Below are 24,956 nucleotides of genomic sequence, written 5' to 3' on the forward strand. Positions count from 1 at the left end.
ATGCCTGCCCTTCCTCTGCCCCTCTACCTGTCCCTATCTCCGTCCCTGTCCCTGTCCTTGCTTCTGTATCTGCTCCTGACCCTATCTCTGCTGCCCTGTCCCAGGAATTCGGGCAGGACAAAGTCCTGCAAAAGCACAGCCATGGCAGGGGCAGTAGTGTGGTATCATACTTGTTTAAATCACTTTATAGTAAAATACTGGGTTTATTAGCAGCATATAACCCCAAAGGAGGTGCAGTTTGAAGTTACTCAAATCCACATTCTTAGAATACTCTGATACTTTTCTAGGGAGAGGGAGACTTGGTATCATCCCAACTCAAAGGCATCAGGGACTTCACAAAGAGCAGAGTGTTTTGGAGCCAGTGTCATAATCTAGGCAAGGAAGATGGGTTCTGTTTCACTTGCATCTTATTTACAGAATAATCTGCCTAAACCAATTCTTCCCATCTCCAGGCAATTTGTTATCCTTCAGATAAGGAAACATATTTTTTCCTTTTCATCTCTACTCCAAGCAATTCGGGGGATGCTCGTCCCTCAGCTCTGGAAATGCCAGTCTGTCCAGTTATGATGGTTTGCCCAGCTGATAGGACAACAAACACACTTGTGTTTTTCCAGACCGTTTTCTGATCTCTTTCCCAAGACCTTTTCCCTAGTTCAGTTAACAACAGCTGCTGGAAAGCTCCTCCCTGAGGGAGGAGAGAAGACCTCATTGATTTTACAAGAATAATTTCACAACACACAAACACACCAGGACTGTGCTGCTGTCGGGCGAGGAAGGGTGTCTGCAAGTGAGAGCTGTAGGCGTGACCCCCAGGGCTGTGCTGGATCATGTTTGCCTGTCGCTTGCCCTGGTGGAGATCCAGTGTCACCTGCAAGTCGTGGCAATCAGGTCACTTTCTGCCTTGGGGCAGTTGCCAAATGCTGACTATTAAAGGAATCAACACGACTGTGGGGCAGGAGCAACAGGCCGGCATGAAGGAAAAACAAGTGTTAGAAGATTCGGAAATGCACCTCGCAAGGAGAGACACAGAGGGCCTCTTCCAAGAGCAGCCTGAGCCTGGGAACCAGTACTTGGAAGACACTTTGCTACGGAGTTACTTGAAAACACACCTTCCTCCCAAGGTCAGTTTGCGCCTCTGTGTGTACCCACCACGACTCTGCCGAGTCGCTGCTTCAAACTCTGATTTGAACATTTGTCTGAGCCTTTTTGTGTCTTTGAGTGTTTAACTGGAGGGAATTTATCAGCATTCCTTAAAACCTGTAGTGTTTGAGGGCAGGGGTGACAAACACTGCCAGGACACACACAGCAATGGCTCAGTGGGCTCCTGGGACTGGGCTGAGTGTTGCAGTGCTGTTTTGGGATTGTTAGTGCGGGCATTTGTTGTCTGGTCATGTAGAGAAAGGAATTTCTGAGAGAGGAATCAGACTGAGATGCTTGTAAACTCTGCTTTGTTCCTCCACCTCTCTTCCTGGGGAAAGAGGGATTTTAAAGAAAATTCCTAAGGACTGGGGCTGTTCTCAGCCAAGTACTCAAGAAGGTGGAAAGGCCTCTTGGGGTTTGCTTGCTCCCAGCACAGGTTGGTGGCATTTCTGGGTTCATTTTTTCAGCCAGGAAAGGCTCTGTATGGATGGCAGGGGCGCAGATGAGGGGGTGAGGCCCCAAGCTCTGGGTGTCTGTGCTGTGAGCTCCAGTCCTACAGGAACCCCTGGGAGGAGGCTCACCTCTCTGGCTGGCATCTGCCATCACCCCAAGGGCCACAGCTGCTTTCCACTTTTCAGGGAGCAGTTTTCATGGAGCAGAGTGTGACCTCTCTCCACGATTTATTCCAGCAGAAGCAATGCCATGACTCCTAAAGCCACCAGATGATCAGAGGGGAGGGGACCTGGCTTTCAGTGAGGCTCCCACTTCCCCTGCTTGCTCTCCAGGTCTGTGAGGCCTGGCAGACACAGTGTGGGAAGAGTGAGGTGGCAGTGCTGGGAGCTTGTCACAGCCATCCCAAAAGAGAGGAATGAGGCCTCCCTAAGTACCACCGTGGCCTTCTTGGCAGAAGAGAAGACAGGAAAGGAGGATGCCTTTGGGTAACCATGAAGGTCCTGCTCCTAATCTGCACCTTTGGAAGAAGCATGATTCAGGTCTCCCAAAGAATAAAAGGATCAGAACAACGAGGCTGCTTCCACTCCTTCCTCCAAAATCTCCCAGAGAACCGGGAGCAGATTTTCCTTTCATTTCTTCACTCAGGCCCAGCGGGGCAGTGTTGCCTCGCTGCAGGAAAGGAGAGCCTGGGCTGCTGCCTGCAGCACTGAGCCTGCTCTCCATGGGAACACCTTCCTCTCTAGGACAGCAGCAACCCCTGAAGCTTTGGGTGTCCCACCGAAGCTGGAGGCTGACTCCTGTTGTGCTATTCCATGTCAAACACAGAAATTTTCCTGAACTGGCACAAAAATTTTCTTTCTCTGTTTGAAGGTGATTTAAGGAGAAGACTGAACTAAGCATCTGCTTTTTCTGGGTGTTGTTGTGAAGAGGGATCTGTCAGGCTTTGCTGCCCTGAAAATACATCCTTTAATATAAAGGATATCTATTGGCACTCCTAATGTGCATTAATTTGCACATTTCCCATATCCTCATGCTTGGGACATCAAAGGACAGATCAGAGTGAACGAGACCACCCAGCAGCCTCAGCCCTGACCCAAATGTTTTTGTCCTCTCCACATCCCAGTGTCCTTTCTTTGGAGCACTGAGGCTGCTGTGTGCGACATTCAGGAGTCACAAGTGTAGGAGTTTTGATTTTGTTCCTTCACCTTGGAAATAAACACATTCTTTTGGGTAATTTGGTGGTTTGGCAGGCTGTGTGTGGTCAGGGCATGAGCTCCCAGTGAAGCAGTGGGGAGGTTTTAGGAAATATGGACGATGGTGAAGGGATTGTTGTATGAATTCCTTGTATGAACCCAGACCAAGAGACCTGCTTGGCAGACTCATGTTCTTCTGCCTGCAAAAACCCACCAGGTCAGCAGTTCAAAGAGTCTTATGCTTCAGCAAAGTCCATGAACTTTGGATTCCTGGGTTATGCCTCGGAAACAACCTTCAAATTATTGTCAAACAGTGATAAAGATTAGAGGTGCATGCCCATGGCAAATATGGGAGTGACATGAGCTGGAGCAGCTGACAGGCTCTCGTGCATGGTTTTTGGCTTGTTTTGTGATTTTTAACACTGTTTTGTTGTTCTGCTGAAGGAAAACTGGCTGGTCTGAGGATGGGGACTTCCAGAGTGGCACCTGGAGAATGTGTGTTTGATCCTCATCACACACATGGAGTGGCAGAGGGAGGAAGGAATCAATCACACAGGGTGTAGATGAATGAAAGGTCAATATAGGGACAGGCAGGGAAAGGAAAAAGCCGTGTTTGTATTTCATCAACAGGAAATTAACGGGGTTTATAATTGCATGATTTTGGGTGCAGCAATTATGGCATTCACCTCCTTTATTATTTTATTGAGGAGGGAATGAGCATCTCTTGAGAGGCAGAGAACAGCAAAAAATATTCCTCTCATGGAAGCATATCAGGTGATTCTTTGACCCCCAACAGTCTTGGATGTGTTTAGGCCAATGAGGTCCAACAGGGCTGGAGGCTGGGTCCTCCTTGCCTGATTTTAGTCATCTAATATTCAGGTTTTTTAAATCTGGGTAACTTCACTTGGCTTTACTCCTAGACATGGAGGAGAACTTGCAAAAGGCAATTCCTGTCACCCTGAAATAGGGATCTGAGGGGGTTGGAATCAATCACTCCTCTGTGAGTGCTGGTTCCCCTCCATTAACTACAGACATATTACTCCATGCAGGTCAGCCAAGCCCAGCAGAAACGAGGGCACATGAATCCCTCAGGAGGGATCCTTCAGGAAAGATCCCTGGGTGCAGGGTGGGAATTTGAACATAGACATGTTGTGTGCCAGGCTGAAGCTGAAAAGGCTGCTCGATCCCTCCTTTTCTAATCTGACAGGCAGGTAGCTGCTGAGCCCAGTGGAAATTTTCCTGTACAGATGAGGGCATTCCAGTTTTGGCAGCCTTTCCCCTGGCATTCTTCTCCAGCAGTAAATCTTGGAGTGGCTGAGGGACCTCTGGAGACCGTCTCGTCCAACCCCCCTGTTTGTGTGCATCTGTGTCATTCTCAGCCTTGACACTCAAGTGCTTCTGTCTTTTGTGAAATCCAGACACGCTGCCAAAAGTAACTTGAAAAAGTGATTTTGAGGGAAAATAGAGAAAAAGTGACAGCGGAGCACAGCTGTGCCAGCAGAGGCTGAGGGAGCTGTCGTGCTGTGTTATGGAATGCATGGAAAGGCCAAGTGGCAGGAGACCACTGGCACTGCAGGACAGCATGATCAGTCCTCTGCCCTTCCAGCTGGGACTGAGGCTGGGATGCGCTGAAGGGCTCTCCTTGCTGCTCCACAGGTCCTGGAGGAGGTGCATCAGGACCTGGAGAGGTTTGGAAACCGCCTGCTGACCAAGATCCAGCCTCTGAGCTGGGAATGTGAGCTGAACCCCCCCGTGTTCCGGCAGTTCGATGCCTGGGGGCGGCGCGTGGATCACATCCACACCTGCTCGGCGTGGAGGAGGATGAAGGAGATTTCAGCAGAAGAAGGGCTGATTGCTGAGGCCTATGAGAAAAGATACTCCAACTGGAGGTAACTGGGGCAAACTGGGAGTGACTCAGTGCCTTCCTGATTATTCTTAGCAAGGTTTATTCAGCGTTTTGCAGGACTGAGCTGATTGTGTAACCAGTAGCAGATGCTGCACGGACACCTCCTGCTGTCCCCAGCAGCTCTGTCTGTCCACTGCAATGTTCCACCTCACCAATGATAAGCCATAACTAATGGCCCACACTAGATCATAATATTCTTTGATGTCACCTTCCTGATTGTGGGGCCTGGCAGTTCCCTGCACCACTCCAGCTTTGTGAGTGTTAGTTGTAATGCAGCTGAAGATGTGGGATTTCACTCACAGGTGTTTTGTATTCCAGACCACGGAGACAGACCCACAATTCTTATTGTTAAAAACTGCACAAGCTGGCCTGGTGCTGGCTGTCCCACTGGGACTGAGAAACTCTGCTGCTCCTCTTCCCTCTTCCTGGCTGGAACAGTTTTTTGCCCTCTCAGAAATGAGTGGTCTGATCCTCACCGGTTCTGGCTGTAATTTTTCCTCTCTTCCCACTTGAGGTATTTTATCCTCGTGCTGTTGCACTGCTGTGTAACCCATCTGTTTTCCCTCTGTCTCTCCCTCTCCCAGCCGCCTGTACCAGGCTGTCAAACTATACTTGTTCTCGAGCTCCTCTGGAGGTTTCAGCTGTCCACTGGCCATGACTGATGGGGCAGCCAAAGTCATTGAGGTATGAGCTTGGCTGGTCCCTGAGGGCACAGCCCATGTCCTGGCACTGCAGGTTAGAGGCAGGAGCACCAGTCAAGGATGGAGGAGCACTGATCCATCTGGTTCTGGGCACAGCCCTTCCTTGCTCTGTGACTCAGCTTTGTCTCCCACTGCCTTTCTCCATGAGGTACAAAGCCTCTGTGCCCATGCCAACGTTTGTATTCACTGACAGCACTGTGTTCAATAAGGCCTTTGCTGCACATGGCACCTGTGGCACTGCAGGTAGCTGGAAAGGTGTCCCAAGTGGAAGTGTCCAAGGCCAGGTTGGACAGGGCTTGGAGCAACCTGGGATAGTAGAAGGTGTCTCTGCCCATGGCAGGGGGGGCACTGGGCAAGCTTTAAGACCCTTTGCAACCCAAACCATTCTGTATTTCTATGATCTTAGGAATATATTTTTACTACAAGACAGTTTGTTTTCCCATATTTATGTGGAGTGGCAGTTAGATATAATAGGCCAGATCCATACCTGATGTAACTTCACCAAACCACCAAGACTTTACCAATTGGAACGTTTGGCTCTGCATCTTAGTGACCCCCTTTGCATTGCCTCAGTGGCTATGTAGGATTCAGAGGAAAATATCCCTTAGGTAGCCAACCCTGGGCATTTAAATTCACAATAACTTAAAGCAGCACAAGGCAGTTCCCTCTCCCCTGCAGCTCTCTGGGTGCTGGTGACATCCAGCGTGCATGAACCTGGCACATGGGCTGTTTGAGACCTCTCTCCCCAGAAATCTGAGGGGATAGGGATGCTCAGCACTCCGTGTTGTAACACAGCTCTGCACCTTCTGTCTGCACAGTGCAGCAGCAGCTGGTGGGAGCTGTGCTGGCTCCCAGCTCTCAGCAGCACCTGCAGATCCTCTGCAGTGCAGGACACTGGCTTCCAGACTGGCCTGGCTGAGCCCTGAACACAGCAGTTAAGGCAACTGTATAATGTCAACTCTTGTGTTATGATCATCTCAGTTTATTTTCTCTCCCCTCAAACAGTCACTGGGTATTCCTGAACCTCTGAAAAATGCCTTTGACCGTCTGACATCCCGTGACCCTGAGAAGTTCTGGACCTCTGGCCAGTGGATGACCGAGCGAAGGGGTGGCTCCGATGTTGGTACGTGCTGTGGGGTGGGAGCAGATGTGGCAGTGAGAACAGAACACAAAGGATGTGGGGAACCTAAAAAGCCACGGAGCTTCAGGGAGCTTTAGGACTTCAGCAGAAATCATCCAAATCCTCTGCACAGCTCTGCTTTTTAACCAACAAAAGACCCAGTCTCTGTCCTCTTGTGCACACAGAGCCCTTTGTGTTCTTGGCTGAGGTAACTCCCGAAGAACTGGATTATACACACTGCATTTCTTATCGAGGGTCAATGAAAGAGATTAACAGCTCACCCATGCTCCATCTTCATCGTGCCCTAAAGGAGCTGCTGCTTATGCTGTAAAATCAGCATTGATTGACACAGAAGTTTCCACAAGACCAGGAAATTTTCTCTTGTTTTTCAGCAAATGGCACCGAGACCGTGGCCAGGAAGCAGCTGGATGGCACCTATCGTCTGTATGGATTTAAGTGGTTCACATCAGCAGCTGATTCTGACATGGCATTAACCCTGGCCAGGATAGCAGATGCTGAAGGACAGGTAAACCAGTTCTGTTGGCTGAGGAACCAGGGGAAGGAGCAGGGGCATTCTTTTTCTTCCTTGTTGCATTGTAATAAAATCCTCTCTGTGCCTTGCAGTGTACCCAGGGCTCCAGAGGCCTGTCCTTGTTCTTCCTGAGGGTTCGGGATGAGGAGGGGAAGCTGAACAACATCCAGGTGCAAAGGCTGAAGGACAAGCTGGGCACGAGGCAGATGGCAACAGCAGAGCTGTGGCTGCAAGGAGCCAGAGCAGAGCTGGTGTGTAAGAGTTCCTCTGCCCTGGGGACTGGGCTGCCCTGGCATGGCACTCACTCCTGGGGCTTTCAGCAGAGATCCCAACTGAAAAACTTCCTCTCTTCCACCTCTGTGGCTTGGCTGTCCACATCACAGAACAAATCACTGGTGGGGCTCTGTGTGGGGCAGAGGTGAGAAGGGTTCAGGAAAAGATGTGAGAGAAGACAACAACAATAACAAAAAGTTATTTTAGGCTGATCATTTCTCTAATGGTTCCTGAGCCAGCAGAGGGACAGTTTGTGTAGTGTGCAGGTGGGAGCAAGCAGCAGGGACCAGAACTGATCATGCTGACACGGTCTCCAAAAGCCACTTCTCTGGTCATAGAAACAGAATCCCAGGATAGGATGGGTTGGAAGGGACCTTAAAGCTCATCTTATTCCAGCCCTTGCCATGGGCAGGGACACCTTCCACCAGACCAGGCTGCTCCAAGTCCCATCCAGCCTGGTCTGGGACACTTCCAGGGATGGGGCAGCCACATCACACCACAGACTTGGCTAAAATGAGACAAATGTATTTTAAAGTAAGCAGGTCTCTGAGTGCCTGAGGGCAGACAGGGACAGAGTGGACAGCCATGTCCAAGTGTCTGTTGACACATTCCCATGTCCATCCCTACCCAAGGGTTGTGAAAGGCTCATGCCAGCCCTTGTTCCTTGCAGATCTCTGCAGAGGGCCGTGGAGTGGCCGCCATCTCCAACATGCTGAACATCACTCGGATCCACAACGTCATTGGTGCAGTGGCTTCCATGAGAAGGTGAAGGAAGGCAGCACAGATCCCCCCAGGGCTGAAGGAGCAGAACAAGGGCACTTTGCATGGCACTGAGCCAAGTGTCCCCTTTGTGGACAGGCCTGGAGCCAGCAGTGCTGCAGGAGGAGGGTGACCTGTGGGTGGGTGACCTTTACAGGTGTGGTACAGCTGAGCAGGGCTCTTATGGTGGAGGGGACTGGAAGGGAATGCTCAGAAGTGGAAAGCTGCTGGTGTAACTGTTCCCTGTGTGTGTTCCCATCCTCCAGGATGATCAGTCTGAGCAGGGACTACGCCCGCAAGCGCGTGGCCTTCGGGAAGCTGCTCAAGGACCATCCCCTGCACGTGCAGACAATAGCCCGGATGGAGGTGAGGCTTTTGGGAGCCAAGCTGGACCTGTTGGGAAGAAAAGAGGGCAGAGATCCTGAGCTGTTAGTGAGCACAGCCAGCCTGCCTGCACTCGGATTTAGGAGGCCATTCCTGCTAGAGCAAAGTGGATGCAGCAAGGGAATTGTTTTACTATAGTGGGATTTGATCTGATAACAGACCTAACTCCTCTGCTGGACTTCAAGTTATCCTAAACAATTACCTGGGAGTTTCTCTGAGAGAAAGGAGTGCCCTTACTATGACAAGCCATGACCTCTGAAGTTGGGTGTTTGCCTCAGAATCCAGGCCTGACACCACAGTCACCTGACTCTTGTCCATGACTAGTATGGGCTCATCCAACTTCTCTGGGACTCCTGCCCCAGGAGATGGGCTGTAAACAGTATTTAAAAATTCTCTTGCAAGGTGGGGGAAGGTGGTCAGCATCTGTCAAACATGACTTCAGGCTCCTGCATCTCATTGCCTGTGTCAGAACTCCCACTCTTAATGGAAGGGCAGATCCTACCTTGTCCCACAACACACAGCTCTGTACCCTGATGCTTCCCAAATCAAAACTTGCAAGGGAAGTAAGCTGCTCAGAAAGAAATCTGTCACAGACTTTGCAGTAGCTGGTGCTCAGAGGTTGACCATCATCTCACATCCATTACCTTTTGAAAACATGTGGATTTGGAGCCTGGATGCCTTTTAGGAGCTTTGTTAATGCTCAAGTAGGCCTGATGTAATGCACTCCCCCTTCACTGCATCATAGTGTCCAAGAGTGGCAGAGAACCTTTAATATTCCATACTTTGTGCCTTGGCTGCTCAGAGTCTCTGAAGCTGTGGGTCTGAGCAGGCAGGTGTGGCATTTTACCCCGAGGCAATCTCACCCCTGGAGTCAGCAGAGTCCAAGACCCCTGCCAGTGATGCTGTCCTCTGCTCACAGGTGCAGGTGAGAGGGGCATTTCTGCTGCTCATGGACATCGTTCGCCTGCTGGGCCTGGCTGAAACCAACCTGGCCAGTGAGCAGGAGCAGCTGCTGCTGAGGCTGCTCATTCCAGTGGCCAAACTGTACACAGGGAAGCAGGTATGGAACAGATTGATTAGCCCAGAGTGTGGAATGTTGGCAAGCACAGAGCTGGGAAGAGGAGTGAGTGACACAGCAGTGAGAGCAGGGGATACCTGCAGCAATTCCTGCTCTGGAGGCTGCTGCTCCTGCAGGTCCTCTCTCAGTGTCACTCAGGCTTCATTCCCTATTGGAATAATTACCAATATAGCTGGACAGGACGTGCCTGAGCTTGTCTGGCCTTTGCTGCTGAACCAAATAGCAGCAACTGTAGTGTTTCACCCCAGAGACACTTTTGACTGCCTGGGTGTGTGGTGTTTCACCCCACAGACACTTTTGGCTGCCTGGGTGTGTGGTGTTTGACCCCACAGACACTTTTGGCTGGCTGGGTGTGTGGTGTTTGACCCCACAGACACTTTTGGCCGGCTGGGTGTGTGGTGTTTCACCCCACAGACACTTTTGGCTGCCTGGGTGTGTGGTGTTTGACCCCACAGACACTTTTGGCTGGCTGGATGCTGCAGCTGGGCACTGCAGACAAGTCCAGGCCTGCAGGAGCTCTGGTGGTGCTGGGATGGAGCTTCCCCCCATAACAGGGGCTGCTCCTCAGGTTTCCCTCTGTTGGAGAAGCTTTAAGGGGATGGTGAAGGAAAGGAGTCGGTTCTGATGGAGGGTTTGGATCCAGAGCTTTATTCTGGCCCTCAGGCCTCTGAATGCAGCACCAGCTCCAACAGAACTCCCTGAGCCCGTGGCTGCTGCTCCTTTGAACCCCGGGGAGAGGGGCAGGGAAGGGGCAGGCAGCCACCAAGCAGGGACAGGAGGGGAGGGACAAAGGGACAAAGGACACCTGGATGGCCCAATGCCCCCAGGGGTAGAGGGCATCTTTTGAATCTGCAAATCACTCCTGGAATGCCAGGACTGACAGACAGTGCTGGGAGGGGAAAGGAGAGGTGACTGACACACCTGGCAGGGAATTACCAGGGGAGGGACCCGGGGTTCTGAGGTAAACCCTGAAATTACAACGCAACTATTCCCATCTGCTCCTCCTGCAGGTAATGACCAACCTGCCTCAGGAGATGAGCAGGAGCCAGTCAGCCCATTCCCTCAGGAGCTGCTGTGTGGTGTGGGAGGTTGGATTTTCCCCTCAGGCACTGTGGATCATGCCAGCTCTCTGCATTTTGCAGGCTTCTGCCGTGGCTGTTGAGGCAATGGAGAGTTTTGGGGGCCAAGGTTACATGGAGGACACAGGCTTGCCAGTCATACTCCGGGATGCTCTGGTAAGAGGGTGGCAGGAGAAGGTCCTGTGTGTCACCAAGTCCCCTGCACAGCACTCTGCTTCCCTGCTAAAGACACACTCAAGGGAGAACAGAGCCCTCCCAGGCTCACTCCAGGTGTGTCAGCTCCTCCCTCGTTGCCTTCCTGCTGAGCCCAGTCACCCCCAGGGTGTGTTCCTGGTGCTGAGGCTGCTCCCCAGCACAGCAATGGAGCTGGGCTCCACTGCTCCCTTCCACTTGTTGTGAGACAAGACATCTCTGGAGATATCCTTGGTGTCCCTGTGTCTGCCCTGTGTCTCTGTTCCCTCCCACTCCACTTCTTTGCTGCAGTCACTGCAAAGGTTCCTCGATGCTCTTCCACACAGGTGCTGTCCATATGGGAGGGAACAACCAATATCCTGTCCCTGGATGTGCTGCGATCCCTGGCCAAGAGCCAAGGGCAGGTGATGGCTGTGTTCCTGTCCACAGTGCAGGTGAGCCACAGCTGCAGCTCTGCTCAGCCTCACCTTGGCAGAGCCTTCTTTGGGGTTTGTCCTCCTGCCTGAGGCTGGCAAGGAATAGGCCCAAACTGAAGCTTTAGACAAGTATTCCAACAATTGGAATTGTGTCTTACAATTCTGCTCCTTAAATAGCTCTTCCAAAAGCAGGATGCAGGCAGTGCTAATCCTGAGATCCTCGTGTGCTTTCAGCTCAGCAGTGGGGAGCTTGGCACTGTCAGAGTTCCTCAAGACAGGTAGCAAAATAAGTGTATTTTTAATGTGACTCACCTTCCTGAATCCAAAATAATTTTGTGGTTTTGTTTCTTAACTGGAAAATCACCACAGGACTGCTGAATATTGAACCTCACTAGGGCTATCTACTGCATTATGACTTTCTATTTTTATTCCCTGAAAAGATGGAAAGAGCCAAAGGAATTCCATTTCTGCCTCTTTGGATTTGCTGTTCTCTGGCTCTACTTTTAAAGCTGCTCAGGTGACAGGAGTTCAAAGCAGCTCAGTTTCATGAAGGTGAAGGAGCATCTCCTGCCTTGGAGCATCCCAAAAAGGGAGACAGGAGGCAGGATCAGAGGGTGTTGTCTCAGAGGTGACATTATTAATCCAGACACAGCAATCCAGATCTTGTTAGCCCAGGCACAGCAAGGGAATCCTGGGCCTCTGGATTTGGTGGTGTGCAGCCTTCACCTTCCCACCCAGACCCCACGAGGAGGGAAGAGTCTGGGACAATGTTCTCCTCCACACTGGGGACTGGGCAGAGCTTTCCAGAGCCTGGGTAGTTCTAACAGTGGCTGCAGTTGGCAGCTTGTGTCCCATCTCACCCCCCAGTTCAGCTGTGCTCTGTGCACCTCTGTGACCTCCAGGGCTGAGGGTCCCCTTGCCATCCTCTCAGACAACTTTTGAGAAGGGAGAAATACCTCAAATGATTTGAGTACCAAACAAGGAGCCAGATCTGCTCAGGAGCAGCACTGAGCACATCTGCTGGGGGCAAATCCAGCTGTTGGCAAACAGCTGCTTAGGCTGACACTGCAGGTAATGGATGGGGAAGTAAAGGAGCTGTGGGTAGGCTCTAAAATAATTTGGAAAGAAGCAGCCCCCACAGTCTTAACACTGAACACTAATTAAAACAAACAGCTCACAAAGGTGCTGTGCTGCACCCTGGAGCAGCTCCCTGGTGCAGCTGGGAGGGCCCCTGGATAATCAGGGAGCATTGGGGAGCATGGGGGAGCACAGCCCGTGATGCAGAGCAGGGACTGCAGAGCAGAAACAGGAGCACTGAGAGTCATTAATTAACGAGCTCCTCGGTGCTCCCATCAATCACGCTGTGGGTGAGGCTGGAGGGGGAGGGGAGTGCTGGCTTCAAGGTCTCCAAATTCCAGCAATGCCACTGCCTTTACTGTCCCTGTCACTGCTGCATGTCAGGGAGAGGGGCTGGGCTGGGCTCAGCAGTGTGGATGCTCCTGTTCTGGATAGAATCAGAGCTGGCCAGTTGAAGCTTTTCCTTTATGCCTCGGGCAGCCAGGTGCTGGAAAGGCAGCCTGGGAGGGGTTTCTGTCTGCAGAGTTCTGCAGGAACGTGCTTGAGTTTCTACACCAGAATCAGGTTTTCACTCACAGGTGATAAACAACATCTTTCTGAGCTCCAGGTGTCCAAATTCTTTCAGTCTGAGAGTCTGGTTCATTTTGAAACATTCCTCCCAATCCTGTCTACTGAGGAAATAATTTAACCCATCGTAAAGGGGTTTTTACTGCCCCATTCCATTTCCTTTTTATTGATGCACACAAACCGAGTACAATTTATTTTATGTTTGTCCATCAAGGTTCTCAGTGTGCAGGACTTGTGCCCATTGTCAGAGGCTTTGCAGAAAGCAGCATTAGTACCTGTACAGCTCTTGGTTCTCTGAAAGTCATTTCAAGGGTAACTCCAGGTTTTGCTTCTATCCTCTATCAGTTTTCTCTACTGATGGTGAGACGCCCAGTGCTGCTGGGGCTGTGATCAGGAGCAGGAACCAAGGGTTGTAATTATCATCAGGAAAAGGGAAATACAGAGAACTGCCCCATCCTTGCACAACGTGACTATGAGAAGATGAATTTTTAGGGTTTTTAGTACACAAGTGAGTTTGTGACAAACCACCTTGTCTAGAGGTTATGAGTCTGGAAATCCTGGGGAGAAGAGTGAGTGTGAGAGACAGGGATGGAATCATGGAATGGTTTGGGTGGGAAGGGACCTAAAAACACCTCTCATCCCACCCCTGCCACCTTCCACCATCCCAGGGTCTTCCCAGCCCCAATGTCCAGCCTGGCCTTGGGCACTGCCAGGGATCCAGGGGCAGCCCCAGCTGCTCTGGGCACCTGTGCCAGGGCCTGCCCACCCTGCCAGGGAACAATTCCTCATTCCCAAGATCCCATCCATCCCTGCCCTCTGGCAGTGGGAGCCATTCCCTGTGTCCTGTCCCTCCATCCCTTGTCCCCAGTCCCTCTGCAGCTCTCCTGGAGCCCCTTTAGGCCCTGCAAGGGGCTCTGAGGTGTCCCTGGAGCCTTCTCCTCTCCAGGTGAGCACCCCCAGCTCTCCCAGCCTGGCTCCAGAGCAGCTCCAGCCCTCAGAGCATCTCCATGGTCTCCTCTGGACTCTCTCCAGCAGCTCCAGGTTCTTCCTGAGCTGGGTCCCAGGGCTGGGGCAGCTCTGCAGGTGGGGTCTCACCTGGGCAGGGCAGAGGGGCAGAATCCCCCCTCTTCCCCCTCTCCTGCTGCCCATGGTTTGGGATCAGTCCAGGACACATCCTGACTTCCAGCTGTGCTGTGGTGAGAATTTCAGGTGGATACTGCACAGGACCAGTCAGTTTGTGTTGTACTAAAATTTTATTATCTGGAATTTTGAGCCAGAGCCCTGGGTGTACTTTCAAATTCAATTACAATCTGAAAAGTGCCTCTAAAATAGCTCAGGGCACTTTGTTGATTGTTGCATTTGAGTCACTTCAGGTGAAATTTGGGCACATCCCAGGACAGGGTCTCAGCGCCAGCCCCGCACATGTCGTGCAAGGCTCAGAATCAACTCTTGCCTCGAGAATTTCTGTGTAGGGCTGTAATTCAGGCTGTAACTCAGGCTGTAAATCAGCCCTGCAATCTCAGACATATGACAGTGTTTTCAGGTCCTTTTCAGACCACAACCCCAATTTTCAGGCAGCAGGAAACAAATGGAGGTTATTGATGTGGGGCCATGTGTTCACTCCAAGCATTGACACAAAATTGTGCTTTTAGCCCTGGTTGGGATGTTCCTCCTGTCACTGTATTTTTAGGTACTCATGATTAATCTTGTAAGTAAAAACCACTCTGACCACATGGCTTGGGAACCAGTGAGGGCAAACAAACAAGCAGCATCTTAAAATGCCTTCATGAAACCAGAGGGAATCAGAACTATTGGAGCTCTGCAGCTCCTTTGCTGATCCTTTCAGGCAGTAAGGGGTGGTGGGGCAGTGATGCTGTGTGTGCCTCCACCCAGAGCTGGAGCAGAGCAACCAGCAGAGAACAGGAGCTGCTCCTGCCTTGAGCATTGCCCTGAAGCAGCTCCCAGTCTCTCCAGCCCAAGTGCAGAGAGAGCATGGAAAAACCTTCCAGGAGATGAAGGACTTTTAGGAAAGGAATAAATTGGAAATTTAAAATTGCAATTGGAAAAAAAAAGATATTGGCAAGCAAAGAAAATACAAGGTCTTTTTTATCCCTTAAGGACAAATGATGCTTTTACATTCCTGATCCATATTTCCAGGTGTTCAAGTCCTCCAGCTGTGGCAGTATGTCTGTGTCCCAGCCACAAGCAGCAGGTGTTTGTGGTGTCCCTGTGCTTGGCTGGTGCCATGCTGGCTCCCACCCAAACTGTGGGAGTTGATGCCTCTGGGATCTGTGATCCTCATTAGCAACAACCTCTGAAGGCTACTTCAGAACACCTCATTAGTATTCCATGGGCTTGGAGGTTTATGGGATTTATGTTGGCACTGGAGTCATTCTTGTATTTGACCAGCACATGCTGGGGGTGTTTCTGCCCCTGGAGCCTGGAACAGCAGCACTGGCAAGTGTGGAAGTGTGGAAGTTTGGGGTCTGGGCACTCAGAGAACACAGAGCAAACGTGGGCTCAGCCCAGCCCAGATGGAATTTCTGGTCCAGTAAGAGGAGCTGCGGCACTGAAAGCCTGAGAAACATAAAAAATTCCTTCTGTGTAGCTGCTGCTCACAGGCTTCAGTCTGGTCTGCAGGTTATTGATGGAGCTAATTAATGAACAGCACCTCCCACCACGCTGTGCTGCTCACATCCAGCCTTTGGGGATGCTCTCCAAGCTGATCCCTCAGTCCTGCTGCAAAGAGGGGTTGGAGTGAGGGAAGATGGGACCACAGCCCACGAGGCAGGGCCAGCCCCCAGCACAGGCAGTGTCCCACTCCTCCTAACAGGGAACAACACAGGAGACACAGATGAACAGTGTGGGAATGCCAGCCCCAAAGAACAACAGTTCCAGACTCTCAGCAGGGTATCCCTGGTGCTTGCACAAGGGATTTGGGATGTGGCAGAACAGAAGCTCGGCTCAGCCAGAGGAGATTTCAGGCGGTGCTGCTGGCACAGTTAAATTCCAATCTCCATCAGAATCACAGAATCCTTTAGGTTGGAAAAGCCCTCTGGGATCAAGTCCAGCCATTCCCCAGCACTGCCAAGGCCACCACATACCCATGTCCCCAGGTGCCACATCCACATGACTTTTACATCCCTCCAGGGCTGGGGATCCACCACTGCTCTGGGCAGCTGTGCCAGTGCCTGACACCCTTTCAGTGAAGAAATTTTCTCTAATATCCAATTTGAACCTCTCCCAGTGGAGCTTGAAGCCATTTCCTCTTGTCCTGGGGCCTTTCCCACTGACACAATTTGGAGAGGAAAGCTCCTTTAAATGTGAATTTTCCTGCCTGGACACAGCTTGAGCATATTTGTGCAAGTCATTGTATAATCCTGAGAGAATTAGCCCTGATACAGGTATAGAGTTAGAGAAAACTGGGGATGAGAGCTGGTCTCCATGTGCAGCTGGGAAGCCAGAATGGAAACAGCAACATGCTGGCTCTGGTCACAGGGAATTCTCCCTCCCCAAGGCAGGGCTGGGAGCTTCCTTTGAGCACATCCCCTTCTCTGGCTGCTCCCCCTGTGCCAGTGGCAGCCACCTGGATCTGAGTTTGTTGTCAGCAGCTGGGTGTGCCCAGGGTCCCAGCAGCCCCTTCCCTGGCACAAGGCATATACACTGGAATTTTTCCTGTGGTTGTTCTCTCTGCAGAAAAAGCTGGAGCTGGCTTCAGGCACTGAGGAGCTGTCCCCAGCTGTGCAGAGGGCACAGGAAGCCATCGGGAGCCTCCGGCAGTTCATGGCAGCCACGGGCTCAGAGCGGGCACTGACCATGGAGATGGCAGCCAGGGACTTCTCCTACAGCCTGGCACGGATCTACACAGGCAGGGCAACCCAGGAATCACAGAACCATGGCATGGGCTGGGTGGGAAGGGATCTCAAAGCTCATCCAGTGCCACCCGTGCCATGGCAGGGACACCTCCCACTGTCCCAGGCTGCTCCCAGCCCCAGTGTCCAGCCTGGCCTTGGGCACTGCCAGGGATCCAGGGGCAGCCCCAGCTGTTCTGGGCACCTGTGCCAGGGCCTGCCCACCCTGCCAGGGAACAATTCCTGATTCCCAATATCCCATCCATCCCTGCCCTCTGGCAGTGGGAGCCATTCCCTGGGTCCTGTCCCTCCATCCCTTGTTCCCAGTCCCTCTCCAGCTCTCCTGGAGCCCCTTCAGGCCCTGCAAGGGGCTCTGAGGTGTCCCTGGAGCCTTCTCCTCTCCAGGTGAGCACCCCCAGCTCTCCCAGCCTGGCTCCAGCCCTTGGAGCACCTCCATGGTTTCCTGTAGACTCCAGCAGCTCCAGGTTCATCCTGTGCTGATGGATTTCAGACCAGGAAAGGGCTGGGAATCAGCCACAGGCACCTGATTCACACCTGGCTCAAGGGTGGAGCTCTGGAGCTCAGTTCCCACCTTTCATGCTGAAGCAGCTCAGCCTTCAGGCACTGCTCAGGAGTAACCACCAGCCTTTTTTCCTGAGCCCTGGGCTGTTCTGGCACAGCCTGGGAATGCTGACACCTCCTCCTCCTCCCCTGCAGGAGCTCTCTTAATGGAACACGCGGCTCGGCCCGGCGCTTCCCCCACAGACATCTGCGCTGCCTTGAGGTAGGCACAGCCCAGTGCGCCCCGAGTGTTCTGGAAGATTCCATGGGCAGCGCCAGAGGCTTTGCTCCGCCTCCGGAGCGATCCAAGCCCTGGCCATGGCCGGGCCCACGAGCAGAGCTGGGAGCGAGCAGCGGCTGCTCTCAGCCCCGGGGCTTTTCCCCTCTCCATTCCCGCACTGACGGGCGGGATCCCCCGGGCTCGGCTCGGCACCAGCCCCGCGCGGGTGGCAGGACGGGCACAGCCCAGCGCTGTCTCCATGCAGGTGGTGCGAGCAGGAGCTGTGCCCGGTGGCCGCGGAGTCAGCGAGGGGCGGCTACGGGGCCGGGGCAGCGCTCCGGGACAGCGCCCTGGTGTTCGGGAGTAGCCGGCTCTGAGCGCCCGCAGCCCCCGCACGGACACCAGGTGGGTTTCAATCCAAACAATCCCCCAAATCCTCGGGTAGCTGCAGATTCCAGGTGTGCTGGAATGTTCCGTTCCACAAGGGGTGAAACCAAATCCTTGAGGAGTGACCCCCACCTGCCCCGGGCTGAAATCCACGGCTTTGAGGTTTCCTAGTGCAGACACAGCCCCGAGAGTCACTCCAAGGTGCTGGAATGTTCTCACAGTGCTTTAGGCAAAGCCCCAGTGACAAAATCCAGACAAGAGCTGGAAGCAGCAGCTCTTCAAGTGCTGACACTCTTATTTGTTTAAGAAAACCAACCAAAATCAAACTGAAAGTTATCTGAAGCTGATTAAATCCAGAAATCCACCATTTTCCTTGTTCACCTTCCTGCTTTCCAGTGCTGACCACAGACTTCCACCCCTGGGGGGGGGGTTTGCTCCAGGGGCAGCCCTTTCCACCCACTGTGGCTGTGAACATTGACCTCCTCAGAAACTGCAGCTTTCTGAAGAAAAAAGGGATTTTTATTCTCTCTGGCCTCCAGAAAGTTGATTAATTCCCTATGCACGTGTCCTAATGATGCTGCAATCCATCCTGACATAAATTCTACATAAGTTTTGGACTGAAATCCAGTAATTCTCCACCTAAGCACTGGCTGTGGGCTTCTCCTTCCCCTCAGCTCATCAGTCGACCTGCTTGGTATTGCCCTGCTGGCTACAAGTTTTTAATTAAGAAGTTGCTAATAGAAGAAGAAAGGATTAATAGACTGAAGACAGCTGGAATTTATAGCTGGGAAATGCTGCAGCAGCCAGACACTGAGTGGGAAGAGGGGGAAGGAGCTGTGTGCTGAGATTGGGGTTGTCCAGAGGTTCAGAGATGGCAGAGCCAGGAGGACACAAAGGGTGGCTCTGGGGAGGAGCAGAGTGGAGCAATCCCAACAGACACAGCAAGGGAGGCTCCATGGGCTCCCTGTGTCCTGGCACAGGGATCACAGCCTGAGCCAAGCAGAGCTTCCCTGAAATCACCCAAGTGCCATGAACCAGCCCCAGCAGCAAAGGGCTTCTGTTGTCTGTGATTGCAGAGAATAAAGAACATTTGGGTCTGGAAAATCTCCTACATCATGGAATCATGGAATGGTTTGGGTGGGAAGGGACCTCAAAGCCCACCCAGTGCCACCCGTGCCATGGCAGGGACACCTTCCACTGTCCCAGGCTGCTCCCAGCCCCAGTGTCCAGCCTGGCCTTGGGCACTGCCAGGGATCCAGGGGCAGCCCCAGCTGCTCTGGGCACCTGTGCCAGGGCCTGCCCACCCTGCCAGGGAACAATTCCTCATTCCCAATATCCCATCCATCCCTGCCCTCTGGCAGTGGGAGCCATTCCCTGGGTCCTGGCACCAGGACTCTGTCCCTGCAGTTTGGTGTCAGAGATCTCACAGGGTCAGTGCACAGGAGCTGCTGTGCCCTGTGGAGCTCAGGGGAGCAGCAAAGAGAGGGAGCAGGGCAGGGTCTGAGTGACCACGGCAGAACATCCACCCCCAGATGTGCCCGTGGCTCCAACAGCAGGAGGTGGATGTGACCCAGGAGGGAAAGGCCACGTGCTGGAAGTGTTTGCAGGGCTGGGATCCCCTGCTCTCCCTAGGGCTCATCTCCAACTGCTGCCAATCCAGGCTTCCCCTTTTCCCAGCCTATTTTACATTTCTGAACACCAGGATTAATTTTTCCTCATACATGAGGAAAAATAAGCCCCTCAAACTGGGAGCTCTGCAGATGCACCAACTCAGAGAACAAGGGACTATGAACTCATCACTGTGTAGGAAAATGATAGATTTATTAGGATCTAAATATTCACTCTGAGGCTACAGAGGAATAAAGGCTGTTACACACATGAGGGTCTGACACTTCCAGTGCTGCTGAACAGCTCTGTCCTCAGAGCTTGGCATGGTTTCAACTATTTCATGTGCTTCAAGTAAGTAATTGAGACTTCAGATGTCATTTTAATATAAATCCCACCCAAAAAGAGGACAATCAAACCCATCACCTGCTGCCACTGCAAGGTCTGAAAATCATTTTGTGACAGAGCTGTGGGAAATCGGTTTAAAACGCAGATTTGTTAAATAATAAAGTCAAACTTTAGCAGCATTTATAAAATGTCCAAGTGCAAAGAATGGTGAGCTGAAATCCCAAAATGCAACAATGGGAGCTGTGGCAGCTGCTCTGTGGGAAGAGATGGGCGGCTCCAGGCCTGGGGAGCACCTGGGCCTCCTGCAGAGCTGCCCTTGGCTCAGTGCTGACTCCAAACCTCATCCTGGGTAATTCCAGGACTGTTTGATAGGCCCTGAACCTGCTCAGCTTCCCGCCCGTGGTTATTGATTGCCCTTTGCAGCCTCCCAGCCCCTCGGAACCCCTCCCAGGGCAGGGTTCCTCCCACTCCCGCAGCCTTTCCCGGGTTGTGGAGCAGTTCCCAAACACCTTCTTCCCTCCCTTCCCCACCCTGCCCCTGCCTCCACCACCCTCACTGTGCCCAGCTCTGAGCACTGAGCCCTCCCAGGTGAGATCCCTCCTGCCCAGTGCCCCCAGTGCCCCCAGTGCCACCCAGTGCCACCTCCCTCTGCCCCGTGGGGGAGGAGGGGACCCTGGCATGAGAGGGGCCCTCAGCTCCCGGTGATTCCTGACCCTGTCTGAGATCCCGACTCAGGAGGTTGTTCCACAGCCCGGGGGCAGCACTGAAGCCGCCTATCGCGACAGCAGCGCCGGTGTCCCGACAGGCCCATAGGCTGTGCGGGAGCTGGGACAAAGGAGAGAGGGAAGAGGCTCCTTAGGAAGAATTGAGCACGGGGAAATGAGCTTTGGCACCTCAGCCGTGTCCTCCTCGGGCAGAGCTGCTGCCCCTGGCAGGAGCCCTTCTGCACCTTGGGGAAGCTCAGAAGTTCCCCGATCCCCCTGCCGGGCAGAGACCCACCCCCGGCATTTCCCAGAGCAGAAACTTCCCGGCAGCGCTGTGCCCGGGGCTGTAACATCTGCAGGACAAGGAGCTCCTGAGAAAGCCCTCAGGAGAAACTCAAGGATGAGAGGAGCTCCAGGAAATCCCACTGTGAGGTGTAACTGAAACACTGCATCAAACGTGATTCCTGCTTCTTTTCCACTCCAGATTCCATCAGCAGCTCTACCCCAACCTAGTTTATTTTGATTTAATGAACACCACCGAATCACAGACAGATTGTGCTCAAGGTCCCTCACAGCTGCTCAGACCCCCAGGAATTCAGGGCAAATCCTCAAATATGTAAGAGAAGAAGTAAATGATGGTCGGGGGCCTGAGGACCGTGCACAGCTGGAATGAGCAGGCAGTGCTTGGAAAATGGGAATAATCCTTGTGCAGGACAAACACCAGTTGAGTTCTCCACCTTCTGGGACAAAGAGATCTTAAACCTGAGTGAGTTTGGTTTGCTCCCAAAGAGCCACAGCTCCACCATCCAGCATCAGGACAAGGCAGGTGCAAGTGGGAATGGAGCCTCCACTGCCAAACCCCACGGAAAGCAGGGGAATTCCCTGGAGATCTGGGCTGCTCCTGTATTTGGGTAACATCACCAGACTGAAATACCATGGTTGGTCAAGGGGAAAAAGAAAAACACACTATGGAGGAAACTGAGACTGACATGTTTCTCCATCCTGGGAAAACCATGCTGATTGTGCCAACAGAACCTGGCAGGGAGTGTGTGTTGTGTGCTTCCCCCTTCCTGGGACTCCTGCACCAGGAAAACCAAGCCTAAGATTTAATTTTTTGTCTTAAGTTTAGGAGTGGCAGTTTGTTGTTCCTTGGAAAGGCACAGCATAGAACAGAAAGCCAAGGGCAGCAGCTGCAGCCTCCTTTTCCAAGGCCTTGGTGTTCCAGTAACGTCCCCTCCGAGGGACGGGGAAGAAACATAAAAAATTAGAAAGTGTGTTAGCAAATGCTCCCATGCAAAAGTCTAAACTTTATTCACTTTTATTTATATATTTAACAATTCTAAAGTATTTACTTCTCGCTTTTGACAAAAATGAAAAATATAGGAGCACTTTACTCTCTTGCGGAGAGAAGGGTTATTTCTGTACACAGCTACGGAGAGACGGCTTCCTCCTTTACATACAAAGAAAAAATAATATTAATAAAAAAAGTGCTTCATCGATCCAAAAAAGCCTAAAGAGCTGCAAGCTTTTATTCACACTGTACATCCCAGCCCCGGCCCGGAGCAGACCCCCTTGGCACGTGCGGAGGCTCAGGCTGATTCTGCACCCAAAGCCACCCGAGGTTGGGGTGTCCCCCCACCCCAGCCCTGCCACCTGCCCCTCGCCACCCTCGTCCTGCTCTGCACCAACAGCGATGCCTGTGCCTCTCTTCCAGCCCCCACCCCTGGGTTAGGAACAGATCCTAAACCTGCCTTGGCTGGAAACCCCATCCTTCACTTCACTTCCAGTGTCTCTTTCTCTACACCTGTGCCAGGGAGATCCCAAGATGCTCCGTCCGTTCCCAGACCCCTTTCCCACAAGGACGCAGCCTCCTCCTTCCTGGGCATTCACGGCAGCGCACGGATCCTGGCAGGCTGGGAAGGGCACACTCCAACCACCTCAGTGTCTCCCTGGAGACCCACTGAGCTCTGCCAGATGGTTTCTCCACGTGACCCTCCCTTTGGATGATGTGATTGTGACATTCCAGGGAAGGGAAATGCTCCTTTCCCAAGGTTTCTTGGATTTTGAGCTGTTGGATCTAGAACTCTCAAATACTCCAGCAGGATTCTTGGGAATACCATAGAGAATGTGGGATTGTGCCTAGGGAATGCACTGTGAGCAGGATCTACTCTTCCTCCTTGCCAGATTGCACTAAGCAAGATTTATGGGAAGGGAAAGGGATGAGCACCTACCAGTTGGTTACAAACGGGTATTTGGGAGTTTCACCCATCAGTGAGGTGAGTCTGATTGGAACAGAAGGAGGAAGGGGAATCCATAATGTATTTTGGATTGTTTTAAGCTCCTCAGGCAGCTTTTCCTATCTGGAGTACACTGAACACAGCCTGGGAAAGGAGGAGCATGCCAGGAGGGTGCCCAGCACCAGCGCAATCCTCACAGGCCGAGCCCCGCGGCTCCGGCGGGTCCCGGCCGCCTTCCGTCAGTTTGGATCGTCCAGTAAAGTGCGAGTGACCAGCCAGGACCTGACCATGGCAATGCTCTGCTCCCAGAGGGGCTCACACGGATGGGGCAAGGACAAGGCAGAGGTCTGCTCTTGTCCTAGTTGGACTGAAGCAGGAATTGCATGGTCAGACGCCTGGCAAGGCCCGGTGTGACGCCTGGCTCGGCTCTCACCAACAGCACGTGCATTCCTGAGCCAGCATTCCAGGTGTTCCCGCTGTGAGGGCTCAGACCTCACGGATTGGGTGTGCAGGTACAGAGCCACCAGTGCAGGAACCTGACTGAGACCCCCTCGGGCAGCCACTGTGAGAACAGAGAGGGAAAAGGTCTCTGGGGAAGGAGATTCCCACCTCTTCTAGCAGCAACAGGTTCCCAAACAGCAGTTCCGGGTTTGGAATACAGGAGTGATTGAAAGCACTGGAGGCTGCAGCTATTCAGGCTCTGCATTCTGGCCCGGCCCGGCTCCCTCTGCTCCCTGCTCCCCAAAATCCTCGGTCTGCAGCAGTTCTGCAGTGGGACAGATAAATACCCCAGGGATCCTGGCTCTCACCAGCTCCCTCCCCACCTCCAGGGCCCTCCCGCAAACAAACAGATATATTATTATATATACACACACGCACGCGCGGGGACACGGACACACAGACAGGACAGGCAGGAAAGGGGGAGGAGCTGGACAAGGAGAATCCCTCAGGATCCCATCCTCGAGGTCTGTCCCAGCAAGCAGCGCCCACGGCCCCAGCTCCAGCGCAGCCTCCCGGCCTTGGCCCCGGATCCGCGCGTCCTGGGGAAGGCTCGGCCCGGCTGCTCCCCCGCCGCTCCCAGGCCAGGAATTCAGTTGGACGTGGCAGTGATGGGCTTGTCCAGTTCGAGGTCCAGGCTGGAGCTGCCGGGGTGGAGGCTGCTGTAGCAGGATTTGCAGACTCTGCTGGGCTCAAAGAGCTGCTGGCTGGGAACGGGCACCTTCTGGTTACAGCAACTGGAGCAGAACACGTTGCCACAATTCCTTGCATCAGGAACAGAGGAGAAATGGAAAAGAAAAGATCAGAAGGAGTTTCAGAAAGTTACCTGAGCTGTAAAATGAGATATTCCCAGTGCTGGGATGGGGGAGATGCATCCTTGCAGGCCAGGGCATGGACAGGGACAGCTCCAGTGTCTGTGCTCCTCCCTCCTATGTATGGAGTAGAGATCCAGGGAATGGGCACAGGAAGGAGCACAGAGCCAGGGCCAGTGTGGAATTGCAGGTCATTAAATGCCTCTGTTCAGCACTGCCCTGAGCCAGGCTGGACAGGCTGTGCCCTCTTGTCACACAGAGAGCTCTCTGCCATTCACCATGGAATGGGTTAGGTGGGAAGGGACCTTAAAGCTCACCCAGTACCATGGCAGGGACACCTTCCACTGTCCCAGGCTGCTCCAAGCCCTGTCCAGCCTGGCCTTGGGCACTGCCAGGCTGGATGTGCTGTAAAGGAGCTCCAGCACGATGCCAATGCCACACTGGGGCACAGGGCTGAGGGGCTGAAGCAGAGCCACCACGGGCCCTTCTGAGCCAGGCGTGGGGAATGTGGGGAACACTGGGAATGGGGGGCTCTGGCCCTGCTCCCACAGCTGATCCAGCCCTGGCTCACAGGAGGATGTGCTGGGAGCAGGCCGGACTCTGCTCAGAGCTGGAAGGGTTTAAACATGGAAATGTCAAAGCCCTCAGTTGCTGCCATCCTCCCACTGCCCCCACAGCCACTCCAGAAGTCCCACACTCCTGCATCCAGGCAACTGAGCCAAGGAGGAACATGCAAAGCCCGGGGTGGGCAGGCAGGTGTTCCATGCACGGGTGGGCACGCGCAGCATTCCCGGCACTGGCGGAGCCGCACCGGCACATGCACCTCGTTACTGCTCAGTCATTCATTACCTTCTACAGCCCCC

The 24,956-nt window shown here is 53.0% G+C and overlaps 2 protein-coding genes across 6 annotated transcripts in view; one reads left to right on the plus strand and one right to left on the minus strand.

Annotated features, from left to right (window-relative positions):
• The first annotated feature begins 761 nt into the window (after positions 1-761).
• Positions 762-18,993, plus strand: LOC136564296 (acyl-CoA dehydrogenase family member 11-like). Of its 3 annotated transcripts, none has more exons than XM_066562175.1 (15): positions 762-1,121; positions 4,443-4,675; positions 5,277-5,376; positions 6,399-6,516; positions 6,906-7,039; positions 7,138-7,296; positions 7,989-8,083; positions 8,344-8,443; positions 9,381-9,521; positions 10,682-10,774; positions 11,137-11,244; positions 16,567-16,738; positions 17,439-17,505; positions 17,768-17,907; positions 18,286-18,993. In XM_066562175.1, the coding sequence occupies exons 1-14, from the start codon at positions 828-830 to the stop codon at positions 17,877-17,879; spliced, it is 1,926 nt and encodes a 641-aa protein (XP_066418272.1). In that variant the 5' UTR covers positions 762-827; the 3' UTR covers positions 17,880-17,907; positions 18,286-18,993. The 3 variants fall into 3 exon arrangements, with proteins under 3 accessions (XP_066418272.1, XP_066418273.1, XP_066418271.1); XM_066562176.1 differs by having other exon boundaries at positions 18,564-18,993; XM_066562174.1 differs by having other exon boundaries at positions 17,768-18,993.
• A 2,855-nt stretch (positions 18,994-21,848) lies between these two features.
• The window catches only part of MTMR3 (myotubularin related protein 3), a 75,917-nt gene continuing 72,809 nt past the window's right edge, over positions 21,849-24,956 (minus strand). For all 3 annotated transcript variants that reach the window (XM_066561966.1, XM_066561967.1, XM_066561965.1), the window contains one exon: positions 21,849-24,045. In XM_066561966.1, coding sequence (XP_066418063.1) covers positions 23,874-24,045 — 172 coding nt within the window. In that variant the 3' untranslated portion in view covers positions 21,849-23,873. The remainder of the gene's footprint in view (positions 24,046-24,956) is intronic.

This window comes from Molothrus aeneus, chromosome 18 (assembly GCF_037042795.1).
Source record: "Molothrus aeneus isolate 106 chromosome 18, BPBGC_Maene_1.0, whole genome shotgun sequence".
Classification (NCBI taxonomy): domain Eukaryota; kingdom Metazoa; phylum Chordata; class Aves; order Passeriformes; family Icteridae; genus Molothrus; species Molothrus aeneus.